Source organism: Eptatretus burgeri, chromosome 13, assembly GCF_056783735.1.
Source record: "Eptatretus burgeri isolate ZD-2024b chromosome 13, Ebu_testis_v1, whole genome shotgun sequence".
NCBI lineage: Eukaryota > Metazoa > Chordata > Myxini > Myxiniformes > Myxinidae > Eptatretus > Eptatretus burgeri.
Window position 1 is genome coordinate 38,096,566 of NC_140973.1, and position 22,047 is coordinate 38,118,612.

General features: G+C 41.2%; 1 protein-coding gene across 6 annotated transcripts in view; it reads right to left on the reverse strand.

The window, feature by feature from the left end:
• The window catches only part of LOC147014258 (receptor tyrosine-protein kinase erbB-4-like), a 504,201-nt gene that overhangs the window by 15,191 nt on the left and 466,963 nt on the right, over positions 1-22,047 (reverse strand). For 5 of the 6 annotated variants that reach the window (XM_085852070.1, XM_085852069.1, XM_085852072.1 and 2 more), the window contains 6 exons: positions 20,455-20,640; positions 18,486-18,641; positions 8,807-8,882; positions 7,436-7,582; positions 2,336-2,433; positions 11-394 (listed from right to left, as the gene is read on the reverse strand). In XM_085852070.1, coding sequence (XP_085708196.1) covers positions 11-394; positions 2,336-2,433; positions 7,436-7,582; positions 8,807-8,882; positions 18,486-18,641; positions 20,455-20,640 — 1,047 coding nt within the window. The remainder of the gene's footprint in view (positions 1-10; positions 395-2,335; positions 2,434-7,435; positions 7,583-8,806; positions 8,883-18,485; positions 18,642-20,454; positions 20,641-22,047) is intronic. The other variant, XM_085852071.1, reaches the window with a different exon arrangement.

The window sequence follows — 22,047 nt, forward strand, 5'->3', positions numbered from 1 at the left end:
GTCTTGATACCTTGTCAGGAAGCATGTTGCTTGGTGCAGTGATAACTCCTGCAGTAGAAGAGGGAATGAGCACTGCTGCAGCTGGGGTATTGTTGACCGTTGATTGTGTTGCAGAGATCGTGGCTACAGAAGTTGGATGAAGCAAGGAAAGAGCGTTTGGAGGAGCGGAGGATAAGGCATTTATACCTGCCTTCGGTGGTGGAGGTGGTTGCGTCTGTTGTGGTTGTCGCTCTGTTGTTCCATTTTGTGCAGGCTCTTCAAAAAAACGCTGCTGCTTTGGTACAAGGTATTCTTCAGCATCCACCACAGTGGTGATGTCATCGTCAGTATCGCCAGTGCCAGACGTTTGGTGTTTGGTTTCTCCAGGGCTTGGCATAGCACTTGATTTGTCCCCCTGCCAGTAAGAGTTTCATTTATCACACAGATACACAAGCTAAAGTAAAGTGGGGGGAACAACAGGAAGGGTCGGGCAAGATTCCCCCTCATTGTGCATACACATCATCTGTGGTCTTTTTTTTTTCGGATCCTGAACATTTGTTTTGAAATTTCCCACTATTCTATCAGCTCTCTAAGTGCAGACCTTCAGGAACCTGTACATGTAAGCAAAAGTTGGGGAGGGGTAGATATTGTCCTACCTTACTCCAATTGTGCGGCAAATCAGGCCTTTTATGATAAATTACAATGAATTGAAGGTAGTAAGGAGAGGGAGAAATGTGATAAATAGTACAAATGCAGAAACAATACAATTAAATTTCAGGATTAGAATGCTTGTACACAAGTCACTTTACTGACATGTTGAGTTGAGTGGTATCTGTATAATAATGTGTGCACGCGTGTGCACGCACGCACGCACGCACGCACGCACGCACGCACACACTTACCTCCACCACCGAAGGTGGATGGAGGTTATGTTTTCACCCATGTCTGTTTGATACTTGTGAAAATCGAAGACTTTTCAGGTATAAACTTAGTCATGTGTGTTATTCTGTCTGTCTGTTTGTCTTTGTCTGTATGTAAATTGCCTCCAGGTCACAATTTTAAACCGATCTTCACAAAACTTCACCAAATGATAGAGTTCATCAAAAGCAAGAAGCCTGTTGATTTTGAGGTCAAAATAGAAAAAAAGGTCAACATAGGCCAAAGGTCAACAACTTAGGTCGATCAAATTTCTAAAATCGTCAATTTTCATCCGATTGACCTGAATTTTGAAGTGGATTTGCATATCCGGTCACTGAATTCAACCTTTCATTTTTGACGTCTATAGGTCAAGGGTCAACATAGGCCGAATTTCTAAAATCATCAATTTTCATCTGATTGACTTGAAAGGTGAAGAGGATTTGCATATTTGGTCATTGAATTCACCACCAATTATTTTTAAGGTCAAATTTGTTTGAGGGACTTTGCAACTATCGTGCTCTGCATGGTATCTTTCTTGTTTGTCTGTTTGTCTGTTTGTATGTCTGTCTGTCAGCCTGTGAGGAGGATATCTCAAAAAGTTATGGATGGATTTGGACAAAACTTTCTGGACTGGATGAGTGTCTGCCAATGACAAATCGATTCGATTTCAGTGAAGATCTGGAAACTACTATCTGGATGCAATAAAAAATTTGTTTTAAGTGATTCTAGATTGTTGAAGGTAGTGAGGGGAAGGAAAAATGTGACAAATTGTACAAATGCAGAAACAATATAATTAAATTTCAGCATTATAAATAGGGCCAAAAACGATTCATAGCACGATGTCTCAAAAAGTTGTGGACGGATTCGGATGAAACTTAGTGAACATGTTGGGTGTCTGACAGGGACTAATTGGTTTGATTTTGGTGAAGATCCAGATCTGGATCTGGATACGAGGACTGAAATTTTATTTTCTGTGTTTATCCAAAACTTGTTGAGATATTGTGAGTAGGATATCTCAAAAGTTTAAAGACAAATTCAGACGAGACTTGGTGGAGAGGTTGAGTGTATCACAAGTACAAATTGATTAGATTTTGGTGAAGGTCTGGATCCGAGAGTTTTTTTTTTAATTTCTAAAGTAATTCTTCACCATTGAGAGACAGGGCCAAAACGATATGTAGCACGATATTTCAAAAAGGTGTGGATGGATAATTATGAAAAGGCTTGGTGGATGAGTTGGTGAGGTTAGAAGAACCAGCTGATTAGATTTTAATTCAGATCTGGATGCAGATCCGGCATATCAGTGGGATACAAAACTTTAAATGTTCAGAGGTATGCACTTTACCGAGTGCCGTTCTAGTATGTTTTGTGCCCACCACCATGTCACCAATCTGCCTTTAAGCACAGCAACCTCTCAAAGTGCGTGTGCTTCATTACATACCTGAATCACCAAGTATCTTTGAGGATCTCTCGCCATCCGAGAAAATTCGTTAGCGAGCTCTCGAAATCTTGGCCTGCTGTCTGCATCAATCATCCAACCTACCAAATGTGTAGCAATTAATTGACGAGTAAGATATACATAAAATGTACAATCAAAAAGTTCCAAGAGCGATTTTAAGAGAACATTTGCTGTTGGGCAAGTAAAGACTGCAACCGTCTCAAATTTAATGTTGATCACATTTAGCATACGTTGCTGCAGAGGCATCGGCATCTTTGATCATGCCTGCTTTCTCCAGGAGTGAGGGAAGGATGGGAATGGTGGGTGTGGGTAAGTGGAGGTGATAGTGTATTGGGGGTTGTGGAGGGATGGGGGAATGGTGGAGGGGGAATGGGGTGGATTGTGATGGGAGGATGCTGGGGGAGGTTGGCCAAATATATTTTGTGCTCTGACTGAATATATATATATATATATATATATATATATATATATATATATATATATATATATATATATATATATATATATACATACTGTAAATTAGAAGTCAGAACCCAACAGGTATAAATAACAATAAAAAAAAAATTGGACCACTGGATCTGGAGCTTATCTGGGCCCTGGCCTAATGTTGTAACCCACGTTTGGTAGCATTCTGACTGGTGGATCTGGAGAGGAAGATTTTTGAAGGAATTTATGAGATTTTTCCCAAAAGTTGACCAAGTCAGCCATTTTGACACACTTCCAGTCACATGGTCGTATTACCTCAGCAATTTACCATCATGACCCTGTCATAATATTGTAACCCAAATTTGGTAGCATTTCAACTGGTGGGTCTGGAGAAGAGGATTTTTAAAGGAATTAATGCGATTTTCCAAAAAATTTACTAAGTCCACCATTTTGACACACTTCAGGTCATGGGATCGGCATGGCTTCCACAAGTCAACACCAGGACCCTGTCCTAATGTTGTAACCCAAATTAGGTAATATTCGGACTGGTGGGGCTGGAAAAGAAGATTTTTGAAGGAATTTACATGAACATCATTTTGACATGCCTCCGGTCATGGGACCGGCACGACCTCTCCAATTTAACATCCCGACCCTTGCCTAATGTTGAAACCCAAATTTGGTAGCATTCTGACTGGTGGGTCTGGAGAAAAATATTTTTGAAGAAATTTATTAAGTCGGCCATTTTGACCTACTTAAAGTCACGTGACTGGAACGAGCTTTGGAATCCCCATCACCAGTCAGGAGGGGAACGTTGCTGCCAAAACTTTAGCCGGTTCAGTCGAGCCGTTTTGCCAGAGAAGTCGAAATAGGAGACGGATGGATGATGCACGATGACAATACCATATCTGGAATTTAAATTCCAGATAAGGTAAAAAGGAACTGAGCACAAATTTATATTTATTTTAAATTATCAGTTAGAGCTGGACGGAAAAGACAACACAATATCAAAAACTGGACGTGAAAGTTGAACTGCCCGCCATACAGAGCAGATGTGCCCCCAATACAATGCTTTCCTTGATCTGCAGGCACATCAACGTCACACATTGTAGACAGAACATGGTTTTCTCAAGATTGCTTCTGTGGTTGTGGAGAGCAACTTTGGTTTGCTTTTGTCTTTGCTGTTGTGCCATCTGAGCCAAACGTTAGCTTTTTCTTGAGGGCTGTTCATCAGCAAGTCAATCTCACTCACCCTGTGCCTTGCGTTGTAGCCTGCTTCTTGTCTGATCACTTGATTCTGCTGCTCATCACCTGTGTACTTGTTGTGACATTACCCCAAGGCATTCTCTCCTCAAGTAACTTGGTTCTGCTGTCAAATGTTGTTGTTGGTTTTGTGGTATTTGTTGAAGTCTCCATGCCCTTTGTTTAATGGATTATTTTGCAAGCCTTTCTTTCTGTTTTCTTGTCTTCTCGGCCTTTCTTTATTCCTCATTTTGAAACCTTATTGGCCTTCCCATTGATGAAGACGAGAAAGATCTTACGGGAGTTGGGGGGGTTTATTTTAAACTAGCAAATACCATCCGTCACTGTGCTGATGGTAATACTAATGGGGGGAGGGAGATAAAAAGGGGGGAAGAGGGAGAGAGGGGTGGCGGAGAGAGAGCACGGAGACTGAAGAGGTGGAGAGGAAAGGAGAGACTCGAGAGGAGGGGGGGAGCGAGGAGGGTGGGGGGGAGGGAAGACAGTATGAGGTGAGATACAGGGAAGGCAGATGTGCGGTGGAGCATTAATTACGATTCATACTGTTTCATCAAAATGATTCTGAATAGAATAACAGTGAAGGTGGGAACAAAATAATGTCTGAAATCCATTTTCTACCGGTCATACTATAAACACTGTCCAGAGACAAACATCGCCCTGACACGTCCGGAGCCAAGCTGGTCGGAGACAAACTCCCGTCCAGACATAAACACTGCCCAGACACATCTGTAGACAAACCCTGCCCGGACACCTCTGGAGATAAACTCTGTCTGAATATGTCGAGAGAGAGGGAGAGGGAGAGATAAGAGAGAGATAACAGAGAGAATATGTTGTGCTTTATGAACAACACACACACACACACACACACACACACACACACACACACACACACACACACACACACACACACACACACACACTGCCTTTTATTAGTACAGATATGACGAAAAAGGAACTCAACCGAAATTATTTGATTTTAAATGATCAATTTACAGAGCAGATGTGCTCCCAATACATCGCTTCCTTTGGACTTCCGGCCGCGTTTTTACATCGTATATTTTATTTTGCCCATATCTTTATCTCAATTAGTCAAGTCAAAGTAACAAATAAATTAGCACTGATGAATACAGGTAAGTCACGAATGTGTTTCTTCGGTTAGCTTTACATATATGAAAAAAATGGCGGAATTTGATGAAGAAAATTTGAAGAAGAAGATGTTTGGGTAACAAATATACAAGCATAGCCATATACTTTGCTCTGTTATAATAAGATATACAGTAAATGTAATCCCTTTCACAGCAAGCTCGAATGAGCTAAGATCCTCGTCCTCTTAATGATGATGTCATAACAACGAATATGACGTCATTGTGATGTATCAGGTTTGCGATAAATTATCTGTGCTGATGTCCAGCTTGATTCCCGCAAACAAAATTCTAGCAGCTTGCATAGTTTCGGAGATAATGGTATAGGCGATTCCAATTAGCGCCGATATTATGACCTCAACTTTTTTTCTAGGAAGAATTTCCAAAATCGGAGATGGTTACTGCCTGCGTGTGGGCTTTCTGCATATACATGGCAAGTTTCACGAAGATCCGATGAAAACTCTGGGTGGTGAAACAAAAAATGTCAAAAAATAGGAATGATGTCATAAAAATTAATATGACGCCATAGTGATGTATCATGTGTGCGGTAATTCATCTCTGCTAATGCCCTGTTCGATTCCCGCAAACAGAATTCAAAAAGTTTGAGATAATTTTTTAGGCGATTTCCATTAGCGGAGATATTTTGACGTCATAAGTTTTTTTTAGGAGGAATTTTCAAAATCGGACATGGTTCCTGTCTGTGCAGGGTATTTTTACATATATATGCCAAGTTTCAGGTAGTTTCGATGAAAACTGTAGGCTGTGAAACAAATGAAACAAAAAACAAAAAATGTCAAAAAATAGGAATGACGTCATAAAAATTGATATGACGTCATAGTGATGTATCATATGTGCGGTAATTCATCTCTGCTAATGCCCTGTTCGATTCCCGCAAACATAATTCAAAAAGCTTGCCGAGTTTCGGAGATAATTTTTCGGCGATTTCCATTAGCGGAGATATTTTGACGTCATAACTTTTTTTCTAGGAGGAATTTTCAAAATAGGAGATGGTTATTGTCTGCGCAGGGTATTTGTACATATATATGTCAAGTTTCAGGAAGTTTCGATGAAAACTGGAGGCTGTGAAACAAAAAAGTCAACAAGAACAACAACGTGAGTCAGACTTGGAGATCCTCCACGAGGATCTAAAAATAGAGTTTCAGGAACAAGGTTTGCTGCTGTTCATGTATTTTTAGGTGAGGGAGAAATATTATGAACTTCCAAGAGCATGGATGGCCATGAAAACAATATCCTTTCATCATCGAGTTATTTGGCCAAATTATCTAGGAATAGCCTCGTCTGTCAACCAACCTCGATTTTGAATTATTATTTACTCCACTTGGACCTCGGTGATCGAACACATTTGGATGGAAATATTTAAGGGGTTGTTCATTTAAGGCACAAAATGAAGAGCAAAACTATGTTGTTCGCAAATGGAAATGTCCAGGGACAAGTTTACTTAGATTTATTATTTTCCACAAAAATATTAGAATGAACTAATTCCTGATATCAACCCCAAAAAAAGAGTTCAAACGTAATTCGACATTTGCCTGATGATGAAAGAAATTCCATTGATACAGGGTATTTTATTTTGTGTTTTTATTTTTTAACTTAGGAAATATTTGGATGGAATTGCCTTTTCAGACATGGCATTTTAATGCCCATCCACAGGTTGAGCTCCGAGGGCATTGAGAGTGAACCACAAATTGTAGCGGGGCAACACCAGAACAAGTGAGGCAGGCAGATTACCCCCCTCGGATGTCGTTAATGAGTCAGCAGTGTTTTACCGACAAGACACGAGGGAGAAAGTCACCGTCGAGGTCTAATCTCCTGACACTAGCTTCGTTTTCAGGAGCATAGAATCCAAATCATTAATCCTTCTGCTTTCTGGTGGATTCACAATCCACAACCACTGTGATGTCACTTATTCAAGGGAATATGCGCTGTATTAAACATGAATACTGGTTTGCCAGCCAGCTAGGTTATCAGCACAAGACGTAGCTGGTGAAATTGTGTAGCTTTCATTGTAATTAAAAGCACAAAAATGAGTACAAGTATATCGCAACAAGCATGGTGATTGTTAGTGTGCTCTCTTCTTCACACACACACACACACACACACACACACACACACACACACACACACACACACACACACACACACACACACACACACACACACACACACACACACACACACACACACACACACACACGCCTCTTCCATTCTTTCCCCAGTTTCAAGCATCGATACGTACATTTAACCATAATCATGTACACGTCGATGGTACAGATAGGCGGTTGTGGTAAACGCTCCCCATTTTCCAGCAACTCAGGGATTTCTCGAGCTGGGATGCCCTCATATGGCTTCCCTCCAAAGGTCATCAGTTCCCACACAGTTACACCTGCCATGGTTCACAAGCAAATAAACACACAAAAGAATCAAGAACCATCTCATGATAACTCATATAGAAGACTGAGTGTCAAAGTGCGTAATGTCAGTTGGTACTGAACTCTTATCCTTGATCAAGGCTGAGTGTCATAGTGCGTAATGTCAGTAGGTACTGTACTCTTATCCTTGATCAAGGCTGAGTGTAAAAGTGCGTAATGTCAGTTGGTACTGAACTCTCATCCTTGATCAAGGCTGAGTGTCATAGTGCGTAATGTCAGTAGGTACTGAACTCTTATCCTTGATCAAGGCTGAGTGTCATAGTGCGTAATGTCAGTAGGTACTGAACTCTTATCCTTGATCAAGGCTGAGTGTCATAGTGCGTAATGTCAGTAGGTACTGAACTCTCATCCTTGATCAAGGCTGAGTGTCATAGTGCGTAATGTCAGTAGGTACTGTACTCTTATCCTTGATCAAGGCTGAGTGTCATAGTGCATAATGTCAGTAGGTACTGAACTCTCATCCTTTATCTCTTCTTCCAGCAATGCGCATCAGTGCTTATAAGCTTAATAATGAATTTTGACCAATGCCTTGACAAATAAAAGATTGTGGCACCTCTCCAATTGATTGAATAATGTCAATCTAAATACAGTAATTTAATAACCAGTGTAGTTCCAGGAAGCTGCACACAGTAAGCAAAGTAGAGCTTTGCAATGATTAGCGGGTGAAGAGTGCACGTCACAAAGGAAGAAGTCTAGACAAGGCCTCATCTTAAATATTGTGCATACAAATGGTCAAATTATTATTAGTTAATGTAATTCCAAGCAAAAGACATAGAATGAAATTGAAAGAATGAATGATAGAATGATTTTCTAAATGGTAAACAGTGAAAAAATCAAGTGACAACCATTGCAGCGATAAACACACGATAGAGAAAAGCAGGTTTTTCTTTGAAACCCCGAGGGGGGGGGGTATCTGACACGGGGAACAGCTTTTCAGAAGAGTAATGAAGCAGAAGGACGTTTCATTTTCAGAACTATATTTTGCCAAAGGTCTGTATTACTCGATTCTGCCAAGAAATAGAAAAAAATGGGTGAGGAAAGAGTGTGCGAGGGGTGAAATTGACATTTTTGCCATCATGGTATCTAGATATAGCTGGTCACGAGGAAGATATTATGTCTATGAAGATCAAATTCCTCATGCAAATCACTTTTCCTTGTTTGTAGGTGATACGACGTACCGTAGCTCCAAACGTCACTTTGATGAGTGAAGATGCGAAACTGGATCGATTCCAGCGCCATCCACTTAATGGGCATCTGGAAATCAAGAGAACAAATGCTTGAAGGCAGGTAATACATCCAGCATGTGAGATCAATGGACGCTATTACCTGCAGGATGTACCTCGAGGAACGTACACACACTTTCCTCTGAGCCGTCTAGCCTGGGTTCGAATCTGGAGCCCAACTATGAACTGTCATCCTGGTGTTTTGCAGTGAGGGCATGTGTGCCGTCCCTCGGATGGATGTTAAACTGGTAGTCCAGTCTGCCGGCATCAGTTAGTGGGCATTAAAGATCTCATGGTGTCCTCAGCAAAGAGGAGGAGAGCTCTTGCTGACACCATGAACAACTGATAAATTCCTTCCCTAACCTTCAGGGGGCACTGCATCAGCGGCAGAGCCACAACACTCTCAGCCAATGATGCTAGTCGCAGCTGTGTGCTGCATATAAAGGAAAAAGACTATGACTACCGGGATTTATACTGCTCATAAGGATTCAAATTACCAATAGAAACAGAAAAGCCGTTCAGACGAAGCTGGATGAAATGCTTTTGCTTACACATTTTAAGCATCCAAACGAGGTTCTTGTAAAAAAAGTTTTCTGCCAGAAGATGACAACCAAAGACATGCAGTATTTATTACATAACTTCAAAATGATGGAATTTAAAATAATTTTTGGTACACATTGTCAAGGGTCATATAAGAGCTAACACACAGAACATATAACAAAGAAAGCAAGAGACAAAAGGAGCGGGAGAGGGAAGCACAAACGGTGGGGAGCAGAGACATTAGATCTGTAGAAAGGAGAGGGATGGCGCGGAGTACATGGGGTAAACAAGATGGACATGACGGGGACTTTCAGGAAGGAAAGCAGGGAATTTGAAGGAGGTGGGTTTGGGATGGGTTAATGGGGGTAGAAAAGATCATGGCTTTGGATGCGGGAAGACATGAGATGGTTGCGAACATCTGTTTTGAAGACCTGGAGGGAAGAATGGGATTGAAGAGAGTGTGGGAGATTGTTCCAAAGTTGGGAAAAAAGGAATGAAAGAGTGAAGGTGAGCAGTGATTCTTGATTTTGACAGTTTCACGAGAAGGAGGTTGCTGGCAGACCACGAACACCTTGCGGAAAATATGGGGGGGGGGGCAGAGCACAGACAGAGCAGGGGGAGTGGGCGAGGCCAGAGAGGAGACAGAAACAGAAGAAGACAGAAAGACCACCGACCTGCCTGTAGAGAGAGAGAGTGAGAGACCCAAAGACTTAGCTTCATCGCGGGAGACACCAATGATCCGAAAAGCCTTGGATTCCACAGCGTGAAACCGAGTTTGGTGTGAGGCAGGAGCACTCCTTCAGGATGCTAAAGAAAGCTTTGTACAGTAAGTGGTCAGGAGTTCAGGTGTGCCAAGGAAAGACTTTGCACGACGGAAGATGCCCAGTTGGAGACTGGCTTTGGAGGCCAGCTTGGAGAAGTAGCTTTCCCAGGAAAGATCATGGCAGATTGTGAGGCTCAAAATCTTGAATGACAGAACTTCTTCAAGAGGATTGTTGAGAAAGGAGATGGGGGAGGATGGGGGGTTCGTTCAGAATGGTTCTTTCGGAGAGACGTAGTGAGAGTGTGAGATTTGTTAGGATTGAAAGACATGTTCCAAGTGTTGGAAATACAAATATACAAGGAAATACAAGGAAATCAGACAGCCTACTCTGCCTGTACCACATCAACACCACATTAATTTATCGACACCAGATCCAAAGAAGAAAATGCAAAATTTTATTATGTTATTTTTTAATAAAGTGTTTTTGTCGTTTAAAAAAAAGGTTTTTGTTGTGTTTCTATTTTTTTCCCTCGGGGGAGGGGGCATGGGCTCGGTTAAAAAACACATCAACCACACACCACCCCTTGACGAGACCCCCACCAACAGCACTCCGTACACGTGCACACAATCACCCATCAATGCTCTAACTACCTAAAAGTATTATCAACATCCCTAGTCCCCTCTATCTTCATAACTTCCAGGTACCGATCTAATTAGGGCTTCAAGCAAGTGCTGAAGCCCTATTGAATTCGTTCGTATTATTAGGGCTTCAAGCAAGTGCTGAAGCCCTATTGAATTCGTTCGTATTATTATTAGGGTATCCAGTCAAATGGACTGGATAACCTATTGTTTTTCTTCTGTTTATTATTATTATTATTATTATTATTATTATTTTTCTTCCGCCGTAAATTTGCAAAATTTCCAGTTTTTTTCGCTTTAAATGCCATTTTCTCATAAATGGTAAGACCAATCGACACAAAATTTTCACCAGATATGTATCTTTTTTGATAGCATACATAATTGATAATTATGACGTCATAGGTCACGTGATACGGGCGCCATCTTGAAAAAACAGATCAACTTTGGACCTCTGTATCTCGGAAACCTTCTGGTGAAAAAAAATTTCGCTTGATACATTTGAACAAGCTCCCTCTCGGGAATACGTGTGATTTTTCGTGACGTCATCAGTGAAGAGGTATCCCAGTAAAAATTCGTCAAGTAGAACGCCACATGGCAAAAATTTGAAATTTCTTGAGCATCATCTACACAAAATTCATCGTAGAAAAAAAATATTTTGACGTCATCGGTGACGTAATTCGGCCGCCATCTTGTTTTTTTGTGTTTTTTTAAAAAAATCTTCTTCTCCAGAACGGCTGTGCAGATTGAGGCGAAACTTTACAGGCACATTCCCCCTGAGGTCCTCTTTCAAGTTTGTTAATTTGTTGTTGATACGTCACATGGTTTGGTGGCCATCTTGAAAAAACCTTAAAACCTTCAAACATCTTCTTCTCCAGAAGCGCTGGTCCAATGAAGGCGAGATTTCAGAACTATATTTGTGAGATGTATGCGATGCAAGTTTGTTAATTTCAAAGTGATAGGTCACATGGTTTGGCCGCCATGTTGGATTTAAGAAAAATATTAAATAATGTTTTCTCTGGTATTTCATAAGCCATCAAAGCGAAAATTTGCAAGTGCCTTCCTCCCTCAAGTCTGCATACATGGTGAAAAAATTTTACCTCAGAAGTCACATGGTTTGGCGGCCATCTTGGATAGAAAAATAGACTTTATCCGATTTACACGAAACTTCACACACTTGTTCGGGTCGACGATGGAAAGCAGAATTTAAATTTATGATGTCATAGGTTACAAGGTTCGGCAGCCATCTTGGATTGAAAATGAATAAATTTTAAAAATCTTCTTCTCCAGAAGGGCAAGACAGATGAAGACGAAACTTCACACATATATTCCGCATGAGGTCCTTTCTCAAGTTTGTTAATTTGTTCTTGATCGGTCACATGGTTCGGCGGCCATCTTGAAAAAACCCTAAAACCTTCAAACATCTTCTTCTCCAGAAGCGCTGGTCGGATGAAGGGGAGATTTCAGAACTATATTCGGGACACGTAGGCGATATAAGTTTGTTAATTTCGAATTGATACGTTAGACGGTTTGGCCGCCATCTTGGATTTAAGAAAAATATTAAATAATGTTTTCTCTGGAACCGCTGAACCAAACGAATCGAAAATTTGTAATTATCATCTACCATCGTGTATGCATGCATGGTAAAAATTATGACATCACACGTCCCATGGTTTGGCGGCCATCTTGGATAGAAAAACGCACCTTTACCGATTAACACGAAACTTTACAAGCGTGTTCCAATACCCAGTTGGAAGCAGAATATAAATTTCTGATGTCATAGGTCACATGGTTCGTCAGCCATCTTGGATTGAAAATGAATAAATTTTAAAAATCTTCTTCTCCAGAAAGGCAAGACAGATTAAGCCGAAACTTCACACATATATTCCCCATGAGGTCCTTTCTCAAGTTTGTTAATTTGTTCTTGATTGGTCACATGGTTTGGCGGCCATCTTGAATTTACCTTAAAACCTTCAAACATCTTCTTCTCCAGAACACCTGATCTGATCAAGGGGAAACTTCACACCCCTATTGCACATGAGTAGGGAATACAAGGTTGTTAATTTCTAATTGATAGGTCACATGGTTTGGCAGCCATGTTGAATTTAAGAAAAATATTAAATAATGTTTTCTCTGGAACTGTAACCTATCGAAGCGAAAATTTGCGTCTGTCATCCTCCATGATATCTGCATACATGGTAAAAATTATGAGGTCACAAGTCACATGGTTTGGCCGCCATCTTAGATTGAAGGATAAATATTAATTCATGTTTACTCTGGAACCACTACTTCTATATATGCGAAACTTCATATTTATAATTTAGGCTACATTTGAAACAAAAGTTTAAAATTTCAACCTGATCGGTCGTGTGGTTTGGCAGCCAGAATTATTTAATTATTTGAATCTGGAAGCCAGTAATAACGAAATTGAATGCTTTGTGCTGCCCGGTTCGTAACTCGTCTGTTCCGCTCCCTCTCGAAGCAGGCTTGTGTTTGTATCACTATTAAATAATGTTTTCTCTGGCAACGCTTATCCTTTCAATGCGAAAATTGCGACTATGATTTAAGTCTCACGTTGAGTCAAAGGCGGATGCGGACTGGGTACCCGGTCATCACTGCCAGCAGTTATAAAGTGGCAGTTCTAGTTATTATTATTATTATTATTATAACGGGTTTTATGTTCTACTGACCGATTTTGTGGCGGATCTGGAGGGAAAACTGTCGGATGAAATTCAACGAAACTTAACAGGATTATTACTCACCACCTGAAGTTTATACTATGAAACATTTGATGACATAGGTCACGTGGTATGGCGGCCATATTTGATTTTATCCAAAACCTAAAAACATCTTCTTCTCCAGAAGGGATAATCAGACAGACTCAATCTTTTGCACACCTTTGCTAAGTTCGATGCTAATGTGAATTTGTTAATTTGGTCGAAATCGTTACATAATTAATATGATTTAAAATGATGCCGATTCGCCTCATTAAATATGCAAAATATGCAAATGAGAGTTGAAAAAATTTAATGACAGATTTCGATAGTACATAAACAGGGGACTCCCAATATAGTTATACTATGTCTGTATTTGACCCCAGTGAGCCCCCAGCGCCCCCCAAAGTTGAAAATGACCCATTTTTGAAATGTCATAAAATGAAAACAACGCTTAGAGTAAATTCAATGAAACTTATCCATTTAATTAATCTCCACCTGAAGTTTATACTTTAAAAATTTTGATGACGTAGGTCACGTGGTATGGCGGCCATATTGGATTTTCTCCAAAACCTAAAAACATCTTCTTCTCCAGAAGGGATAATCAGACAGCCTCAATCTTTTGCACACATTTGCAAGGTTCCATTGGAATGTTAAGTTGTTAATTTCGTCAAAATCGTTGCATAATTTATATGATTAAAATGATGCCGATTCGCCTCATTAAATATGCCAAATATGCAAATGAGAGTTGAAAAAATTTAATGACAGATTCTGATAGGCCTTGAAGAGGGGACTCCAAATATGTTTACGCTATGTCTGTATTTTACCCCAGTGAGGCCCCAGAGCCCCCCAAAATTTAGAATCACCCATTTTTGACATGTCGTAAAATGAAAACCAAAGAAGACAGACAAAAAGTGACCACAAATTCTGGAAGATATTTTAACGTTCTACAAGTTCGCCATTTACATTAATATGCAAATGTGGAGTTATTGGACTTTTTTGAGGACTTGAAAATTTGTCCAGCCTCGATTTGTCCAACGTGAAGTTTCTTTCTCTATCATGTATTGCTATGGGCTTTTCAATCCTTCATCGATATAACTTGAGGGACCCCGTAGCTGGGCCACATTGCAGACTTGAACTAACTTTCTAACTCGGAAAACCCATATCATGTGACAGGGTGATGGTGTTGAAATTTGTTAAAATGGAGGCACGCCTTGAAGCCCGGGATTACTGGTTTACCAGTTTTAATTACAATTTAAACTTATCTGCCTTTTCTGCTGCCACTACCTTTCCAGTGAGGCCATTCCATGCATTAACTACACTTTGGCCATCTTAACTCCTCTTCTTGACTCTCAGGTTATGGCCCCTGGTCCTATCACTGTCTACTCAATTCAATATTTCGTCTGCACTTATTACCTCCGCCACCGAAGGTGAAGGAGGTTATGTTTTCACCCCTTTCCATCTGTTTGTCTGTTTGTTTGTTTGAGTGCAGGATATCTCAAAAAGTTGTGGATGATCTGGATGAAAGTTTGTGGACAGGTTGGGTTTGTGACAAAGACGAACTGATTATAGATTTTGGTGAAGATCCAGATCCAGATACGACTACGAGAATTTTTAAGTGATTCTTCACCATTGAGAGGTCGGGATAAACCGATGTATAACACGATATCTCAAAATATTGTGGACGGATTCGGATGAAACTTGGTGGACACGTTGGGTGTGTCGAAGGATGAATTGATTCAATTCTGGTGAAGATCTGAATCCGGATCTGGATACGATAATTATTTGATTTTTCAAGTGATTCTTCACCATTGAGAGATTGGGCCAAAAATGACATATTGCATGATATTTCAAAAATGTATTGGATCCAATATGTTCTCATGGATCAGGCATTATGGGGCGGAGGTATGCGCTCCACCGAGTGCACGTCTAGTTATATATCTGTTCCTTTCGTTATCTGAAACATCTCCATCATATTGTTGCGGACATGATAAAAGCGCTGTCGGGTTTCACCTAGTCAGTTCCGGCTCATCATGCATTCATGAATATTCATGCAACTCCCAATACCACACTGGGGTCGGGGGCGAGGAAGACCACGAGGGGGTGAACTACCTCGGGTTCCCACCAGATTCTCAGGAATCGCAGGCGTTGCACACAAATAACTTTGTGATGCGGTGGGTCATTAATCGACCGTGAATGCCAACAACTCGAACACGTGACTTAGGGTCCTCCGTCTGATACCGTTTACCTCAAGGTCACATGGTTTAATTACCGGGGGACATGCTCTCGGTACGCCTTGCTCAAACCGGATCACCTTACCAGATCAGATGCAGCTGAGCGTAACTGAAAAGAACATACCGGCTAGAAAACAGATCGTTGGGGAATAACGTCCCAGATAGACTAGAGTATGAACCATGCTGAATCAATGAAGGAAAAGACAAAAATGAGCTGGGAACATTTCTATACAAAGCATTTATTTACAATGGCGAGGAAAGGTATGTGGCACAGGGAATGGGGTTACTGTTATGTACAGCAGGGATAGCAAGGAATTTGTGGGGTGTGACAAAAAGCTAGCAATTTACAAAAGCAGACACAGAGCGGACTTATCCCGTAAGAACTTCTACAATCTAAACTTAAATTACGACAGGCGCCATCACACACACACACACACACACACGGATAATTAGATATAACCCAAAGAGAAAAAGAGAAGATGAGGATAAACGACCTGGTAATACCTGGCGCAGTCGGCAGACCAACGCAACCCAGTACGCTTAGGGAGAAGTTGGAGGGAGGAATACTGGTGTCCAAGGTGTGGGAGTGAGAGGTGTGGTGTAGTGCAATATGGGAGGTGCGGTGTCGTGCCAGAGGAAAATGGGATTGCGAGTCAGTAATGGTGCTCTTTTGTGTGTCCAAAGGAGATGGGATAGAAGGTGGAAAGAGAGAGAGGAGAGAAGATGTGTGAGGAGAAAGATCCTTAACCTAGTCATGTATAGGTCTGTTAGTGTAGCATGTACCTCCTGAGCATTCCCACCTCGAGATGTGGCGTTTAGTCACTTTGTCAGGGCTCATGGCAAAGGTGAGCTCCGCACTGGTCCTCAAGAAGAAGCACGTCTCACAGTTGCACACCAACAGCAAGCAAAGAGCCAGCGAAGGGGAGAGACAGTGAAGAGCAGCCAAAGAGCCGAGAGGAGCAGAGAAGAAGGGGGCGAAGAAGAGCAGAATGAACGGCTCCATGCTCCGCCTTTTATAAGCCCTGGGCGAAGGGTGGGGTGACCCAAAAGCGACACTGTGACCTGAATCCTGCTTCTTTATTGGGCCACAGCGGCCCTCACCACGCCCTGCCAGGCTCCCAGGGCCAGAAACGATCTCATTCTCCCATCCGGCTTGACACGGCCCAGAGCTCCTGACTCAACATAGTCAGGTTGGAGCGGAGGCCTTGAATGTTTGAGGTCGACACAGTTATGGACGGAGAGAGGACATTGGGATGTGGAAAGGAGCAAGGAAAGGGTGCAGGGTGGGCGGAAGCTGGAAGGGTGTGGGGAGGGGAAGAAACCGGGTGGCGGAGGGGCATGGGTGAAGCTGGGAGGGGGAGGAGTGGGGGCAGGAAGCAGAAAGGGGGCAGGATGAAGTGGAAGCTGAGAATGGGCAGGATGAGGGGGGAGGTTTGAAGGGGGGGGGACGTGGGGAGAGTAGATAGGAGAATGGTACCAACGTGAAAGGGTTTGACACGATGAATGGACATGGAGGGGAAAATTAATGTCGTGCACACAACCTCTGCAAAATGGATACCTCAGGATTTCCAGATTGGACAACCTGCGACAGACTTCTTGGGTGGGGTGGTGGTGGTGAGAATGTTTTTGGCTGAATGTAAATGGAGTAAAATTTGGCTGTAAGTGAAACAAGAGGCTGAATTAACTAAGTAAGTAAGCCTTGTGAAACAGAAAAGGAATATATTTTGATGAAGAAGATTGAAGAATGAATGGGTTGTTCCTGATGGATTAATAAGCAGAGTAAGGCATTTTAAAATACATTTGGGAAGCGTGATTTTTTTTCTTCTCTCTGTTGTTATGAAGAGTTTTTAAGGAAGAGAAGCATTTTATTCATTGAATATTCAGTTTGGGGATATTAAAAACAAGAAGGGATAGGGGAATGAGTAACTGAGCACTGAGATAAGTGGATTTTTAATCTGATGTTGTTGTTGGTTGTGTTTTTGGGGGAGGAGGTCAAATGAAATAAGCTGAGGGATCAGAAGTTACAATACCTGGTTAAAAAAAACGAGTGAAACAGAGGCAAGAAATAGAGGGAAAGCAGACCCGACCATTATCATGAGGCCTGACTTATCACAGGACACAAATTAAATGATTCAACACAGCAGTGTACAGTTTGGGCAGAAAAATTGGCAAAAGACACGAACAACAAAACAGGAATAAAAAGGAAACAGTAAAACACAACGTATTTGGTCCAGGGAACTTAGCTTAGATGAACTGGTAGGAGTGAGAGCCGATTAGTTGTCCACATGCGCCAAACTGGAACCAAATTAGGTTGCATAATGGTTCGAGCATCTACTTTTAGTCTGGGAGGTCAGCAGCTTGAAGTCGACCCTGATAGTGTCAAACCAAAGACTTAAAAAATAGTTTGTGCTGCTTCCTTGCTTGATGCTCTTGAGCATTTAAAAAAGGATAGAGCATGGGTAAACAACCATAGGTTTGCAAACATTGCACAGGCTTGATGGGCCCATTGGTCTCCACCTGCATTTAAATTCCTTGGAAAGGAACTCAAGGTTAAGGTGGCTGACTTTAGATCTTAGGGTCTTGAGTTTGAACCCCTGTCATCCCTCTGAGGTCTGCAAATTTAATACTAGCTTATGCTTACTGGGAACTGCATCAGCAGCACAGTTACGCTTCTAGAAATGATGCAATCAGCAGCCACAGGCTGCATTTATGAAACAACAAGGGAACGAAGAAAATGGACGTTTTACCTTTCCACTGTCAGCCTGGTACTCATCTTGGTTGACATCAAGCAACCGGGCAAGACCAAAGTCAGTGATCTTGACGTGTTGTGGATTTTTCACGAGCACATTTCTGGCTGCCAGGTCTCGATGCACCAAGCGTCGTTCTTCCAAGTACAACATTCCCTGCCAGCGGATGTGGGAAGGTTGGCAATGGGCAAAGATGGTCCCGTGTGGATTTATATGATGTGGGTAAATTATCTCGTTCCTATTTCTTTGTTTCACTCGTTGAACCCCACTGCAAATATCTCATAACAAGGCTTTTGTGGAATAATTATTTGACCTCATCTTTCATGCATATTCTTTTCAATGTAGCATCCTGTTTTATCCTATTTCTATATCATGTTGTGAATTTGGGATACGTCTCGAGGCGAGTTCAGGTTCAGGACAACACTGATTATGATTATTGTTGCCGGGGCAGGCGGAATAAAAAGTTCCCACTCTCCAAACAGAAAATAATCAAGTGGGTTACAGCTGGGGAGAAAAAAAAACAATATTTTTTAGTTGATTAATTTTAATTTAGAGAGTTTAGATTAATGAATTAACTTAGAGTTAAAAAAAATATATTTTCGTGATAATTGAATTGGAAATGCCATTTGCTAGTATATGTTAATGTTTACTGCCCAGAACTAGTCAGAAACAACTGACTGTCCCTCTCTCCCATCATTCCTCCACTGTGCTAATTGTTTATTTTGCCATTCAACTCTCGCTTGATCTTCAGCTTTTGTAAATGTTGAATTTAGACTATTTCCATATATAATTTGGAGTTTGTCTATAATTCTGTCTTTCCAAAATGAGGTTACCACAATTGACACAACCACTGATTATGTAATGACCCACAACCATATACAAATTTTGTCCACCCACATATATTATTGTTGTCTGGAAGTACAGCACATAGGTGTTAACCACAATATCAGATGTAGCAATTTTCCAAAAGCAGCTTCTTAGCACCGGCGTATTCTCCCTTAATGTCCATCAACACAACCTTTTCATATCAATGTCATATTTTCAGGTGTAGAACAGACTGGAAGGATGCATCGTGCAGCACCCTCAATGGACCTGTTTATGTAAGAACAAGGTTTGTAGTGTAAAATAAGCGTTGTTTTATTTTATATTAGGTTAATTACATGTTATTTGATTAAATACATGCTTACCGATTTAGAAACTCTGAACTGCACACAAAACTTGCAAAATATGTTCAGAGGACACTTTTTTTGTTTCAAAGATGACATTCAGGCCGCATCATGGAGTACTCTCCAATGATACTGTATAATTTTATGTAATTTTAGCAAGAAACACACAAACTTGTACTTGCTGATTTTGGGAATGTGGTCAACCGCATCATGGGGTAAAGCAGTGCATACAACACTGAAGCTTGGGAAATGGGATTATTTTTCTTTCAGTCGGACCCATAGGGACATAACTTTTGCATTTTTACAGCTTCAAAAGCACTAACACACCTTAGCTTGTGGAAGGGGGAAAGGGAGGGATGAATAGTGGATCCTTGTAACAAGGATGTGATGTGAGGAATTAGGCATAAATGGTTGGCTTAAGACAATGGGCAGAGTTGACTGTCAGATCCCTCCATTATACAGTTATACAGCTTGGGCTTCAACATATTTTCCCATAGTTCGAGCACTTGTGGACCCTCACCCCGACCCCCAAACCTCATTTATTTTTCGGCCGAGCAATAATTTTCCATTGAGATGTGATATCATGATGATGTGTAGATTAGGTGTGATGTGCACATTAGGTGTGACATTGTGCACAGGTATGATGTCGTAATGCCAGGGGAAAACAAAACTTTTTAATGGGAGATAAAAAGAGGAATTATCCCATGCTTTCCTCCTTCCCCTCCACGTCACTACATGAAGACACGATCGGACAACTCTCATGACTTTAGTGGTCCAGAATGAGAGAGACCACCGTCTTGCACCTTACTGATCTGCACAGCCCAATTGAGAAGCAGCTGAGATCCGATGGAATTGCTGTGCCGCCGTGCATACTCCAGCAGGCAGCCAAGTGGCATGAGCTGTGTGATGAGCTGTACACTGGGTGCCAGACACACACCCAGTAACCGTACCAGATGAGGGTGTTCCACGCTGGCCATCACATACGCCTCCTAAAGCATAGCAATGAACAATGCAATGTGCAATTCAGTGTCATTGTCGACTACATTATAGCCACAAGCAGTGCCATATAATTATAAAGTGTAATGACAAACTATTTCAGTACATGCGAGGATACTTTGTGACACCATGCTTCCTGGATGCCAAGACCAAGGCCTTCATAGATTGTGGTCACCACAGCACAATGCAACAAAATATAATTATATTATGAGCCATATGTTTGTTGCATCTTATATTTAACGCTGAGTTTGTGTCAGTGGGTCATAAGAGTCATCCATTCTACAGGCCACGCCTTCCCCTCTCTCCTCCAGCATCACAAACACCACCCATTAGCCAGGCCACTCCTTTCCCTCCAGCCGCCCAGAAATCTCCACCATCTTTTTTGCATTGCATAGCTCTGAGGGCTCATAGATAGCTGCCTGTGATGTAAATTTGAAGACTGAACAACGTGCCTTCGATCATTAAATAAAGGCACCATTTGGAGGAAACAAAGGTACAGTTTGATTACAACTAAAACTAGGTAATGCATGTTTTGGTCACAGCGAACACAACAGTGGTCTAATATAAAGAGCCCAATTGAACGTATGTTAATTCTCATAGCGCCGAGGAAACAAAATCGTGGTGTTTCATCAAAAAATACTTTTGGTTTTCGCCTGACTTTTCAAGGCTTATAAATAAACTGATGGATATGTCATACACATGTTATGTGAAGGAAATAAACATTAAAATTGGCTTGGTCGTGAAATGGCTGTGTTCTTAATTAATTAGTCGGGGAGGACACCGGGAAAATTCCCAAGACATTTATTATGTACACGTACACCTTGAAGAAGTTATGTACACATACACTTTAAAGTTATGTATGAAATGTCCACGTCCACATTTACACGAAGAAAAAGGATTCTGAGTGAAGGGATAACCATCGTCGCAAGTTGGGGTTTGCAGTTTTACCACGTGTACCCATGTACCCATAAAAACCAAAGAAATTTTAAAAACTTTTTTTCGTAAAAAACCTTCCCAGGAGTTCCCCGAATCCACCATAGGTCGATTTTTTGAAATCGTTAATCCGCTCTCAGGTTATAACATGGCAAACAAACAGACACGGCTCCTTTTATAACATAACATACATATATATATATATATATATATATACATATATATATATATATGTATATATATCCTCTCTTCTTCTTCTTTCGGCTGCTCCCGATAGGGGTCGCCACAGCGGATCATCCGTATGATCCGCATAGTGATTTGGCACATGTTTTACGCCGGATGCCCTTCCTGACGCAACCCTGGTCGCCTCTTACGACACAGGGATATATATATATATATATATATATATATATATATATATATATATATATATATATACATATATATATATGTATATCATTAAACAA